At 39.8% G+C, this 15167-nt stretch overlaps 1 protein-coding gene across 1 annotated transcript in view; it reads left to right on the top strand.

The window, feature by feature from the left end:
- Positions 1-15167, top strand: part of LOC310984129 (CUB and sushi domain-containing protein 1-like) — a gene marked incomplete at both ends in the record, with an annotated part of 396452 nt that overhangs the window by 184796 nt on the left and 196489 nt on the right. Inside the window, 2 exons of the mRNA XM_083969256.1 lie at positions 9380-9574; positions 10538-10745. Of these exons, the coding sequence (XP_083825382.1) occupies positions 9380-9574; positions 10538-10745 (403 nt within the window). The remainder of the gene's footprint in view (positions 1-9379; positions 9575-10537; positions 10746-15167) is intronic.

Raw genomic sequence — 15167 nt, 5'->3', positions numbered from 1 at the left:
AGAAAAACAATTCACCTATTATTCCCCATGCCAGTATATTCACAAATTGATTATTATTTACACTGAACAAAAATATAAACGCAACACTTTTGTTTTTGCTTTTTTTTGGGGGGGGGGTATGCAAACCAATTGTCTGGGTGGCTGGTCTCAGACAATCTTGGAGGTGAACATGCTGGATGTGGAGGTCCTGGGCTGGTGTGGTTACATGTGGTCTGCGGTTGTGAGGCTGTTTGGATGTACTGCCAAATTCTCTGAAACGCCTTTGGAGACGGCTTATGGTAGAGAAATGAACATTCAATTCACGGGCAACAGCTCTGGTGGAAATTCCTGCAGTGAGCATGCCAATTTCACGCTCACCCATTTTAGAGTGGCCTTGTATTGTGGTTAGTAGGGCTGTCCCGATTATCATATTTTGATAATCGAATATTCGCGGACATAAAATCGATCAAAATCGACGCTTCGACGGCTGGCGGGGTGCGCGATCGTAACGTCAACAAACACTGCATATCTCCAAAATCAGGCAGGTTTCCAGGATGCCAAGTAGCCTACTCATTTTAAGGTAACAATTGCCGATGAGAACCGGTGTCAGAAAGGAAACAAGGGAAAGAAAAAAAAATCGATCACGGACCTCGTGATCGACTACCATGGCAACGAACGAAGCTTTGAAGCTTCGATTTTTTGGGGGTCAGCCCTAGTGGCTAGCCTAAGTCACATGCATCCAAAGGTACTGTAGGGGAGCCGTGAGCTTCTCCGCACCACCACCGTCTGATACAAACTGCTCGGCCTACTCCAGTGTCTATAACTGCTTTTCCACTAGTCAAAAACTCACTAAGAGATGCTAATACCTGGCTTTGTAGGCAATGGAAAGGGGAACAATTGCCATTCACATCCAGGTCAAATGACTCTGCAGGAGATGTGGGTGTTTATTGACTCTGGCTCCGATCAGGATTGATTTAAACACAACATGGGTGAACACACTAATTTCAGAGCACAAACGCCGTAAACAGACCTGTCACCTGCCCAGCGCAGTGTTGTTAAATCCGAGACAATGCGCTTGGGGAAAGAATGGGCTGATGCTGCAATATACATTTTAAAAACCCACTATCACCAATCAAAGTGTGTGACACAGAGGCTCCAACACTGACAGGAGCACCAACGCAGGGATGAGACACGACTGATCCGTTTTATCAGTTCGCAGCCCACTCTTTCTCCTCTGCATCTGTGTGTGTTTGTGTGTGTATGGTATGTGTGTTCTGTGACTACACACTGCGTTCACTCCATTGACTTTTTAACAGGTTTGCCCATATTTGAAAAATAAGCTTATACCTCATCATGGAATCAATCAAATCAATCGAAATGAATATTTGAATAATGGTAAATTATCTTCTGGTTGATACAAATCCTTATTGTTTAATTAGATATAAAGTTAGACTTTGCTCTAAAGAAATTTAAGAGGCAGTGATTACATTTATTTGGAAGAAAGGGTGCTCTCTCCTTCAGCTGTGCTATCTGCAGTTTTATAACAGCTGTTAATAACTGAATATCACTCAGTTTTTACAGTCTAATTACATCAACAGTAAAGTGGAAATTATACACCCTGAACATGCTTAAGGCCAACTTCTGCCTCTTCTTGGCACCCTACTCCTAACCCACTGCGGAGAACCTTGAACTATTATTGATCTGAGTCTTCAGCTCGAGGCCCATATTAAAAAGACGCTTCAGCTCATATTTTTTCACCTTAGGAATGTTTCAAGGATTATATCATGCAAACCCTGGGATGACTATCCTGTTGTTGCTGTGTCACAGTTGTGAAACACTATAAATAACATGCCTATATATGAAAGAGTGAACAGTTCCAATTATAGTGGCTTTTCAACTCAACTAAAATAAGCTTAAGCATCTGTACAGCTACACTAATTCATATTTATGTCTGTACTCATGAATAAAACAGTTTTGTGTAACGTAAAGGGGTTTGCTTGTAATGATAAATCTACACAGAATTATCAGGCTGCTATTTTCATTGAAAAATATCTAAAATGTGTCTGTAGTGCCTGCCAAACACCACATCGCAGACAAAGTTAGCTCCTAAAGTTAGTGGAGAAAGAGGAGTTTAATGCAATGCATAATTCTCAGTGTCTGTCGAATATATTTTGGCTTGTTCTGCTGCTTACATGTGGGCAGAAAATCTTTATTTCATCTTTAAAATTGGACAGGGTGGTGTGACTTTGTTCAAACTATGCATATATATACGTATATGAAAAGAAAAACAATTTATATTTTTGAATTGTCTGGCAACAGAATGTAAAAGTAAAAACAAGGCAATACAGTTTAAGTTTAAACATTTGTTTTAAGTTGCTACTGTATTATGTATGGCTTGCATTGATGCTCCACATCTGTTATAAATATACAGATATAATACGGTTCTGTGGCTGTTGGTTTTTATGGTGTCGGCCATCGCAGCATGTGGAGGTTGTATACTAGCAACCAATATTTCTTGGTTCTATATTGAAGCTGGAAAGGCTGAGGAGAACTGGTGTTTAACAGAGTGTAGCTGCTACAGTGATTACTCTGTTTAGCAGGTGATTGATGAGAAGCAGTGTTGGAAATGTCACTTGCCCTGCTAATATATTTCCACTAGGAGAACATGGGAAAGGCGGTGTTAATACATTTTAATATGTTTACTCCAAGGGAAGGAGAACTGAAATGTAACTTTCAAGGGCTTGAGTTTTTATTTTTATTTTTTATGATTGAATGTGGTTGAGGTCTCAGCTGGTGATGGCAGACTGCAGAGCTGTATGTACTGTAGATAGAGCACATTTTGTTATTCCAGTATTTGGTATTAGGCTACACACCCAAGTTCTAATCCATTGGTGTTGTTTACTATGTAACTTGAGATTCTACAAGCCCTGACTCATTAGTCTGTGGTTTATTCCATGGCATTCTCTGTGTTGTAGAACAAAGTGAAGTCTGTACTCTAAATGCCCTCCTTCACTGGTGATCGTTGGGAATTAATGCTGGAAACATCACTGGCTGGCACACTTAAAAGGAAAATCCAACATCCAGAATTGTCAAGCAGAATTCAGATATGTTGTTCTCATTATCTTGGACAGTGCAGTCACTATTTGAGATAATAAACAGCTCTCTGTCCCAAAGCAATAAATGCAGGAATGAAAGCTCTGATCTGTAATATCATTGGGACGTACAGTGCACCATGCTGCTTTGAATATGAACCGAGTGAACCATAACCGCAACATGTTTGTTTGAGTTTCATTGTTTTAGGTATCCCTTGGTTTTGAGTATTGTTGTGTAATTCTAGAAGACTTGATCATCCATAGACCCAAGGTAGTATTCATTTTTCTTTCAGCCTGATAAGGTTTGAACTACTAGAAACATCACTGGAGCTTGTACCTATTATGAGTAATATTTCTGTCTGACCAACCAGTATCCAACAAAATTAGATTTATTGTGAACCTGGACATATAAAAGTAGCAAATCCACATGAATTCATACCTGGACCTGTGGAAAGTTTTGAATATGTGCCTGATAAATGACTCAAACACATTACTCAAATGTCAAAATAAGGAAAGAAAAGTTGATTTTATAATGGTCACTGACTTTTTAACAGTAATTCATCACTGTGTTGAATGTAATGTAGCCGGTACATGTGTGGTAACCCTCTTTAATAAGAAATAACCCTTTCACACTTATCCCAAAACAAATTCCTGCAAATAAGTTTAAAGGGATCAATTGGATGGGGCAAAGGTGCTTTGCTGCAAATGTGGTGTGAGCTGCTGACATATTAAAACTAGGGGAGCTCAGCAGGTAGTGGGGAGCACCGTTCAGTTATGGCCCTTGGCCACAGTTGGCCAGGAGCCCCATTAGTGTTTGGTTGGTTAGAGTTATTATGTACTATGTGTCAGCGAAGCTGTTAATACATTTACACCATGGGAGCACTAGCAGTGCTGGGGAGTCCATTTAGCTCAGGGGCTTTGGCATCTTTCCAACAGCAACAACTCTAATACATACAGTATACACCATAAGAACTGAGCAGAGGTGTTAATGGATTATGGATTGCACCCATTGAGAGATGCTTTCAATGTGAACTCAGGGTGTCAGCAGAGATGTGTATGGGGAGTGATTTATTCAGACTCAAAATGGTGGGGGGTGGGCAGGTAAAATCAAGTTGTCTGCACTTTTCCTGTACAGTTATGCTGGAGAGTTAAGTGTGCAAACTCTGCTATTAAAGCAACAATCTGCAACTGCAGTGTGCACGCATTGTTGAAATGTGATTATGCAAAATCTGAAGGTTTTAAAGAATGTGACTCACTGGACAGAGGTATTTTATTTTATTTTATTTTTTATTTTTTGTTGTGTGGTGATCAAGGCCGTCTGGTGAAACAGCCTCAATGAAATCCTGTCAGAATTTTGAATGAAGACAAAAAAGGGTCATCTTATTTTAAAAAAAATAAATAAATAAAGTTAACTAATCTGACAAAATTTTAATCAAAGCTTTAAAACTCTGAGAGATACATTTTTCCAGACAGATTTCAAATGCTAACATCTGTCTAAATCCCTGTTTGGCAATATGTGCACACGGTCTGACATTTGTTCTGGTTCCGCTTGGTTTTAACTTTACAGCCCCCTGGAAACCAAACAAGAAATTAGTCATTTTTGCCAGGTATGCGGAGCTTGATTTGACAAAACATCTGTTCCAAGTGGGGCTTGTGGCAATTTTCATGCTGTGGATACAGATATAGTTCCCTCCAGTTTATTTTTTTATTTTTTATTTTTTTATCTCTGTCAGGTAACAAGAGGTCATTATCACACAATCAGCATCAAATACATGTTTTGATCAGCCACAACATCTGGATGATACAAACACTACTATTATTATTATAATATTTTCTTCTTTCTTGTTTTGTTTCTTTCTTTCTTTAAATCTCCCTTTTAACTTACATCTAGATAATTAATTGAAAGATTGCTTCATTTTGTGTGTTTAAACTGTATCTTTAGGGTATGTTAATACCGTACATACAGTGGGTGTGAACAGTGTGATAGTGTTGCAGGAATGGTTTCTGTTATTTGTCATGTTTGTGGATATTTTATTTTTCCACCATGAAAACTGATTTCAATTGGAGTCAGGCAGATTTAAATGACTGTCATGCAGGACATCTATTGGATAATTGTTACTGTGAGCCTAATAACTATTACTGTTATTAGATTCAATTATGTCTGTTATTGTATGATTGAATTACAGTATGGCTGTCCCCAGTGCACTGCATTCATACCACAGGGGAAAAGCAAGAGGTTATGGTGGTTGGCTTTTATCCACCAGCAAATGCTTTAGTGCATCCATAACAACAAATTCAAAGAACTGATTGCTTTGCTATTTTTAGTCGATTGTTGGCTAATATGCATCTTTAAATATTTATTCTGTGTGAAAGAGCACTGTAGGGACAGTGCAGTGAACCTTGCTCAGGATGTTTAGCATTTCTTTCTGCAGCAGCTGTTGTAAATCTGACTTTTACTGATATCACACTCAGACAGATGGAGACGTGGAGTTTTTATCCAAGACGCAGCTCTAACTGAAAAAAAACAACCCAGAAAGACAGACCATGTCTAATTGTGAGCAACAAGAAGGTTAGGTTAGGTTTGCTCTTCAAAGGCTTGTGTTGTTACAGAGTGTGGGGTTATCATTTAAGTATTTCCCTGCTATAGAGTTATCTTGTGATTGTTTGACAGTAATAGAGAAACAGAAACTAATGGTGGAGAACTCTGAAAATGTATAATTTGGTTAGTTGGGTAGAGGTCGGTTGGTGGAAGGGATCAAACGGAAAATAGAATGCAATTGTCTGTGTACAAAGTTTCTGTGAGACACTGATTATAATTTATTAATAATTTATCAAAAAGTCTTTATCAACACCTCTCTAATGCTTCCCGTCTCCCTCACTTCCTTATTCCCTTTGGCTCAATATTTTACTTCCGTCATTCTTCATTTGTTCTTTTCCTCTTAACACAACTTGTTCTTTCCTTCCTTCCTCACTCTTTCTTTTTCCTTTCTCTTTCTACTCCGCTCTCTGCTTCATCCCACTTGCATACTGTGTCAATTCTTAGCCTCACTCTCAAGCCGTCACCTCTCTGTCTTTTCTCACCTCTGCATCACCATTAAAATGATGCCCTGTCCTGGAGTTGCCATAGCAACACACTGACCTGCCCCACGGCTGTAAAGAGCCGGAAGCGACAAACACAACAGAGGAGCAACATCAGTCACTTCCAGTGGACGTACACACACACACACACACACATGCACACAGGAATGCCAGGACAAATACAAAGAAAATACCCAGGATGCAGTTCTATCATCAGTGTTCTTGTGGCTGCCCCCCTTACATTTTCATGCAGCTGAGCTTTCCTCAACGCCGTGGATATCTAAGGGAAAACATGGATCTCTATATTCTTTCCATCCCACAGTGGGAGTTACAGCAAGTGTGTGAGCACGATGGAAACGACCATCCCGAACTTAGTAAAACAAAAACACTTGACTACTTGGATACATAATTGTAAATTAACTTTCATTCTCAAAAACATAACAAAACATCTCAGTGCTGAGACCATTGATGATGATTGATTTTGTGGTTGCATTGTCTGATCTGTGGCTGCATGTCCTGGACACGGTACAGAGCTGTTAACTGACCATCACCTACAGAACCTAGTGGTGAGTTGGACCAGAGGGCAGGGCAGATGGCTGGACAAACCTGGTAAACCTGCATTGTGTGTAGTAATGGTAAATGGGGAACATCTGTCTGAGGATTGGTCCATGTGGTCTTCAGCTTACACATCTTGGAGAACTTCTCTTGCATCCCGGGGGAGGATGGAGATGTGGAATCTGAGCGGGCAAGGTTTTAAAGCCTCCACTGTGGACGTGGCTGCCAGGACTTGTTGCCTAAGGGTTGTTGTGGCACTGGCAGGCATGACTGACTTGTGTTTTGCCTCAAGAACATTCTGGCACATCATCCAGTTTCTCAGGAAGGGGGGGGCAGGGTTTGGCTCAGGTTGTGTTCACAATGGGAAGAGTGAGTGAAGGTAGATTGGAGCAGGAGATTGGTAGGTGGATCAGTGCATCATCATTAAACACTAAACCAGAACATTGTGGTGAAGAGGGAGTTGAGCAGGAAGGCAAAGCTATCTATTTACCAGTCTATCTCAATGCCAACCCTCACTTATGGTCATATTGGCATTGGGTAGTGAGTGAAAGAATGAGATCAGAAGAGTGAGTTCTTCTGCAGGGTGGCTGTGTTCAGCATTAGATATAGGGCAACGAGCTCCAGAGAAGAACTGCTGCTCCTTCACATTGAGGAAACAAGGTTTTTATACTAAAAGATACACTTTCCAATATGAGATTCATGTACTGTACTGTATGCTGGATTTCTGCAACATGAGGTGTGCATTGTCTCTATCGCTCAGTACGAGCATGCATTTGCTTGGACCATTTTTTGTGTACTGGTTGTTTCAGAACTATAAATTAATCTTTTTTGTAAAAATAGCTCTCGTGAACTTGTAAATGGCTAGAATAAATGAAATCATAAGGGAGAAGCATCATTCATTCATATTATTAAGTGATAAAAGTGATTATGCTACTGAACACAATTGCAAGCAGCCAATTTGAAGTTCCACAGGCATGAGATTAAAGCTAAACAAGGTTGTATAGAACTGATTAAAAATGAGGCAAACAAACCATATCACAGGCAGTATTATTCTCTCAATCAAAATTGTAAATTGGCTGCAGTAATCCTGAAACTACTATACTGATTGTTGATGGCGACTTGAAATAACACATTTGTCATTCGTAATCTGAATTTCTTGTGAAAATGACTCACTTACTGTCTCAATTAATATCACTCTACAAGACAAGGGGTCAGACTCAGCACCATTGATAAAACAACCTAGTGCTGTTTGCTGTGGGAAGCAAGGCCTGCTATGCTTCTTTTGAACGAGTGTGGCAGTATATAGTATACGTATATATTTTTAGAAGTACGGTGAACAAAGTTTTTAGAGATTTATACTTGATCATCTTGCCATAGCTGAGCTGTGGTAGTGAGCCACATTCACCATTATTCCAGACTGATGGCTTGAGACCTTCATTTGCAAGTGTCAGAGTGCTGTGTATTGATTTCACCCGAATGACTGCTGTTACAAATAATTTAATGTTGATCTGTTTTGGTGAGATAATAAAGTGAATAAACACCCCCAAAATCTTTCAATATTTCAATGCACAAACCTGTTGTGTGGTCATAGTGACAGTACAGCATTACAGTTTCACTTAGGAAATGACCATTTTGGTCCTTTACAGTGTAATGCCTGTGAAGAATCAGGTTCTTCTAACAAAGCAGGGTAGTATGGTCATCTGAGTGTAAATAACTTCCCTGTGATTCATGACTTCATACGTACATTCCAAATAATGAGTCAATTAGAGTAAATTATACATGCTTAGGGCCCACTGCAATTACTTCACCTGCAGTGTCTTTTCCTGTCTGACTTGAGTCTCTGCTCTTCCCCATCCTCCTCTTCCTCTCTCCCTTCCACCACTATTCTACCTCTTGCCCTCCCACCTCTTCTTACCTCTCTCCTGTCCGTCTGTTCATCTCCCTTTCTTCTTTTTTCTCCTCTTCAACTCTCTCTTTGTCTCCCTCTCACTCATGCCGTCCCTCCCTCCCTCTTTCGCTCTGTCCTAGTTCTCTTGGTCTCATGGTGAAGCTTTGTCTAATTACCATGCTAGCGTTTAATTGGAACAGTGTACACAAACACACGGACTGACTGAATACCCCTTACATGCAGACACATGGCACTGTGCACAAGCACATTCACACACACCATGACCATTTGGATAGACACTGCATGCACACATTACACACGCAGCAAGTTAACATGCTCCAGTTATACAAATACACATAACACACACCAGGGATGCGCTGTGGATTTTGTCCAGGTTGTACTACAGCCACTGTGTTGCTGCCCCTTCTGTGGAGCTAAGGCGTGTTGGCTACAGTCATAGATTGATTTTGGCCTAGTTATACCATGAGCTGCCCGTAGTTGTTCCCACTGTAGAGCTGTGTCATCTAATAACTGGCAACAACCAATGCACATAGGAGGGAAATTGCTCGTCAGACATCTAAATATCCCATACTCAAACTAACATATTTTGCTGAGTGAAAAACTGGATCATTTTGAATCTCTGTGATATTTGAATTGTGGTTGACTTCTTCTTGTGACTCTTGATTGATTCAATTGGCCCTTTTTTTTTTTTTTTTTAGACTTTATGTAGGACAAATAGGTACTTCCGTCAACAATAATTTTCTCTGTTTTCCTCTCTGTGTTTCAGTCCTACCCAGCCATACATGTGGCACCCCCGGCCTCATTCCAAATGGGGTCATCCATGGCTCACGGTACAACATGGGGGACAAGATCCGATACAGCTGTGAGTCAGGTTTTGTATTGGAAGGACACAGTATCCTCACATGTATTGTATCTCCTGGCAGTGGAGCACAGTGGGACTTCCCATCACCATTTTGTAGAGGTGAGTTCTTCTTTTGTATTTTTCCAAATGCCTCATATCCAACCTAAGCAGCGAAAGGAAAATATTTTAATAAAACTGTGTAATTGCTGGGGTCATGAGAATTGAAGGACCTTAACATGAGGTCACAGGCCTGGTGAAGATGAGAGGCGCTGGTGTATTGATTATTTTTGAAGCACAGCAATGTCTGATTCAAATTGTGTATTAAACCAGTGTATGAACCAGATGGAGCCCAAAATCCTCAAGCAAAGCCCCTCTAATGGTTCATTAGTCTAGAGACAAGAACAGATCTGTCCAGGTCTTCAACAGAGCCAGTCGATTCAGTATCTTGTGATGAATCCCTGCAAACCGGGTTGTTGTTCTTTTATTTATTTATTTACTTATTTTAGCCTTCAATTCAATAATTCCATTTTCTACTTGCTCATGTTTAGCTAATGCCGTTTCCTTTGTTTCTCTTCAGTCACACTGTTAGGTGTCTGACAACGTACAATTAATGTGTTAATGAAATTTCAGTCACAACAGTGCTGGCGATGAGAATGTGAAAATGACAATAGTGTCATTGTTGTAGTGTAGTAACAATACTTATTAGAATTTTTATTATGTTAATTTATATTATATGAGATGCATCTGTGATACATTTATTCATGGACAGCAATTAGAATTTAAGCTATCAAAAGTACTGTGAAGACAATACACTAACATTTCTGTTTTATTTAAACCAATCAAACAATCAATCAAAACTTAATTGACTATCACACTTCAGACGGAATAATGCAGTTAAACGTGTTCTAATGACTGATGATATAAACAGTAAAACAATAAGAGACTATTGCAAATGGGAAAAATAAATCAAGCCCTGAAAAGAAAGCACCAATAACAACATATGGAAGTATGGAAATACTTGTAAGGAAGGGTGACGTTCGCTTTTCCCTCTCATTTTCCTCTTCTACCTCTGTATCTCTCCAGCGGAGGGAGCATGCGGTGGTACATTACGAGGCACCGCGGGTTCAATAACCAGCCCAGGATACCCTGCAGAGTATGACAACAACCTGGACTGTACATGGTCAATCCTCGCTGAGCCCGGGGACACCATAGCGCTTGTCTTCAACGACTTCTTATTAGAGGACAAATATGACTTCCTGGAAATCAGCGGGACAGAAGCACCGAGCATATGGTAAGTTACATGTCATACACAGACCACAGTGTTAAGTTGACAAAAATGTCATCTTTGAGGGCGCAGGAGTCTTTGTGAAAATCAGCAGGACTGAGGCTTCATGTGTTGAATGGTCGGGTATCTTTTGTGTTTTTGAGGTAGAGGATATCAAACATACACAAAACACACGCAAGCACAAACTCTGTACTGTAGCTGTGTTTTGTAAATTAGGTGGAGACCAAGGATACTTCTTCCAAGAATTAGTAGCCTAGGGGCTTAATTGTTCTGTTGCCTACTAGTTCACATTAAGGAGAACGATTGTTTTTATTAGAATTTTCTGTAGGTTGTGTGTTTCAAGAAGGGCATTTAATATTAACAGTGGACTAATGATGTTGTTAGGGAGGACAGATTCAACTGCTGATTGATTGGCTGCAATGATTGATTACAAGTCCAGTTGATTTTCCGGACTTATTCAAATCCCTCAGGAAAGGTGATAAATTGTTGTTTTCACTCCCATTTTCTACGGTCGTGTGTGAAAATTGGCACTCTCTTGTACTCAAACACACTCTGGTTTTCAAATTTGGAGCTCAGTTGGAAATCACGTCAGTTGGTTCAGAATATCACACATGTCCATTGAAGGCTTAGATGTGTTTCTGCAGGGGCTGAGGCAGCCTAATACTTAACCATGCAGGGTCGTCACTAGTTCAAGTTGCTGGAACTGCTGGAAAAATCTAGAGAGGAGAAAGTGGAAAAGCATTTTAGTCAGTATTGCTCAGAAATCAACCTCTGTTGGCTGAAATATATTATGGACTGGAATACAGTATGTCTGTGTCCTTAACAAATGATAAATTCACTGTTTTCCTGCTCGTTTTATCACATGTTTCCCAAAGATCTGCAAATCTACTCGCATTGACATGGCCTTTTCAATGCAAATAAAGAGATAAATACAAATGCCTATGCAACCAGGTGTGTTTCCATCTAGGGGAGATAATGTGATGCGGCAACTCTGTGTCATAGTGGAAATTCAATTGTAATTTGTATTAATCTTTTCTAACTGGTAAATATGATTCTGAAAAATGCATTTATATCACGTGTCCTGCAGAAACGGTCTCCCATTTTTCATGTTCTCCAGACTTCAACTGATAGATGACATTGTCCATGTGTAGAAAATGGTTCATGATTGTGGCACAAGTTGCAAAGGAATAGAATGGAGAGGTCGACAGATAAATAAGTGGAGCGAAGGAGGCAGAGAGGATAGAGCTAGATGGAAACAAAAGGAATGGAGAATAATTACACTTTTAGTCCTGTCACCATCAGAGCAATGTGCATCAACCATGGCATCCTCATGATACCGTCAGTGTGTGTGCATGTGTGTGAAATGTTATGTGTGTCCGTGTCAGGTCTTAAGTGGCCCTCTGACAGTGTGAGCTGTTGATCGTTTCTCTAGGCTCTTACAGATTACACACACCCAGTTGCACACACTCACCAACACACACACACAGCATGTCTCTGACAGTATAACATTCAAAGACCACTGTCAACCCACCCTCCGCAATGCAGGGGAAGACAGGGAATGTCCTGGAGAGTGCACACAACATTTTAACACATTGGAAATGGTGACCGCAACAACTCAAGTCTTTTTGATGGTCATGATTTCAAAGGATTTGTCCCAACATCCCTAAACATTTACATTATTAGGTCAGCTAAATAAAAGTGGTAGGGTTAGGGTCGCATGGTAAAGTTATGGTTTCAAGTTAACATGCACATAAAATAAAACCCACTTGACAAATATATGTCCTCTTATATGTAGGGCAAAGCAATAAAATGTGTAATAAAAAGACAAACTTTATTTAAATTTACACTGCAGTAATATGATCTTTGCATGTTAATTTTGAATCAGATTAACTCTGGAAATTCCCAAACTAAAGTATATGGTTATGTACTGTATTAGTATACTGAATTAAGCTCACAAAGGTTCACTACAAGACATTGGTTAATTGTTTTAATTATATTTATGTTATTATTACTATTATTATTATTACTATAACCGTGCCGCTAGAGAGTGGGAGAGAAGTTTAACAAAGAAGATTTCAAGAATCACCCTGGCAGTGTTTTACAATTATGGCTTTAATCTTACTTGCCACTGACCTCCCTGGTCCTAGGTCTTTAATCAAAGTTCACTGATCCCAGTCCAAAACAATATAATTATTTAAAAGCTAAACTTAACTGGGCCTCTGCCGTGCACAATATTATACAAGCCTTAAGTACCTTTCTCCAGAGGTTGGATTAAGAGATGACTGACATTTTCACTGAGGCATGTGGGCAGGTCATTGTGAAAATGACTGACACCTGACAGGACCACTGTGACGGGTTCTTCCTGTTTACTGAGAGCTTTTTCTGATTGGCTGTCCCAAAAGCAATTTCCTGTTTCATGTTCCTGTCTGCAAGCTGGCAGGTTGAATGTCAGGTTGTCGAGCTGTCACATATACACACATATCCACAAACACTGGTGCAGACACACAACATACACACACATACACACTGATATCTATATATATATATTTATAAATATGTGAGTGTCAGTGTGTGTGTGTGTGTGTGTGTGTGTGTGTGTGTGTGGTATCATAATCATTTTTACAACCTTCATCTAATTATGTTCTGAATAATAGTGCCTTTTGAAAGCTACAGTATCAGGTGCGTGAGGTCAGATATGCAGGAGTGCAGTCATCAGCTAATGTAAACTTTATTTCACCTGGATTATTTGTGGAATATAAATAAAGCTGCACTAAGCATGAGAAAAAGAATAAAGGCAAGCGACTGAAAGACAAGGTAAGAGAGAGAGGGACAGGGTCAAGGGGACAGGAAGAGAGATTCTATAAGGCATTTGTATCGTCGTCTAGTGTCTTTATCATACAGTAGCGTATGGCTTATAATATGTATTTCCTCTATATTTCTCTGTTTGGAAATGGAAATGCCAACAGGTCACACTGCTGTGTCTGTATGCAGTTAAGGTCATTATTCCTTTCAGTAGTGTTTGCTCATATTTTCCATGAATTCATACAAATACCCACATTGATCTCGTGTTCTGACCAGTGACCAGGAAGAGCAGATTGTCTAAGTAATCGTCATGTGTACAAGATACACTTTGTCTATTGCACTCCTGTTTTTTTGTTGATGTTTGTGAACGTCACGTCTCTAAATATGTAGATTTAGTCTAACTTTTAGACTGACGAAGGATCCCAGCCGAAACGCGTCGAAGTGCTCTGCCCATAACTAAATAAAGACATTTTAAAACATTTTTCATCAATATGAGTGCCTTGGTACTTTTTTCTGTTTTTTAGTCTAACTTTTACTTTTATTTATAATTTTACTGTAGTATAATGAAATGAAAATGTTGACCCATGAATACTTAATTTTGGAATATTATTTGTGTACAAGGCACCAATGTATAACAGAGCAACCTCCTATTGCTCCCCTGTGAATTCAATATAGTACATGTTCACGTGTGTTCAGTGTTAAGGTGTTACACAAAGTCTAGCCAGTTACTGTATATGTAATGTTACTGCTGTCAATAGATTTTCATTCTGATAACAGTCATTGTTTACATCAAGGTTTCCCAGGCCTTAAACCCCTCCCCTACTTTCTACACCCTGACCTCAAACCTTATAGCCCTCCCCTCCTCCCTACTGTAATTTATTAATCTCCTTTTTCCTGAATTCTCTGCACTCCCTCTGGCTATACCTTCTTCTTCTCCCCGTCACTGCCCCCTCCCTATTCTCCTCCCCTCCTCTGTCTCAGTCTTTCAAAGCACAGGACAAACTGTGTTCCTTAAAGCCCAACGGTGTTTGTACTGTCATTTTTTCTCAAGTGAATGAACTCTTACACAGCTAAAGGCCATTATATCTGAGAAGCCCAACCACCAGCATTTAATCATATTTTGTTCCTTATTGCTCACTACATTATTCACATTGATTTAAACCCAACTTCCAGTGTGGAAAACCCAGGAATTTGCTACAATGCATCATCGCCAGAGAGTCAGTGATTTTAAATAAGAAGGGTTTTTTATGGTTACCGGTATTTAAAGAGGTTGATAGAAAATTCTCACGTCAAATCTCTACCCCCCTACCATTTACAAGCTTCTAACTAAATCAAAGGCCATAATTGCCAGTTACTCTGTTATTTGACTATAGGGTCACAATACATCATGTGATGAAAACTATTACTCACAAATCAGGTCTCCTACCTTAATGGGGATCTGATATGCATCTCCCTCTCTCCCCCCCCTCTCCATTTGCCTCTCTCTTACCCCTCCAACTCATTCCCACAGTAGGATGGCTCGGCATGCTTCCCATTTATCAGAACTGCCTCAAGTCAACTGCCTCCTTTAAATCAACATCAAAGAACTGTTGTGTCACGATCATCAAGCATGAGAACAGCCAATCC

This window comes from Trachurus trachurus, assembly GCF_905171665.1.
Source record: "Trachurus trachurus genome assembly, chromosome: 3".
NCBI lineage: Eukaryota > Metazoa > Chordata > Actinopteri > Carangiformes > Carangidae > Trachurus > Trachurus trachurus.
Note: the sequence above shows the minus strand (reverse complement) of the source record. Positions and strands in the feature narration are given on the sequence as shown.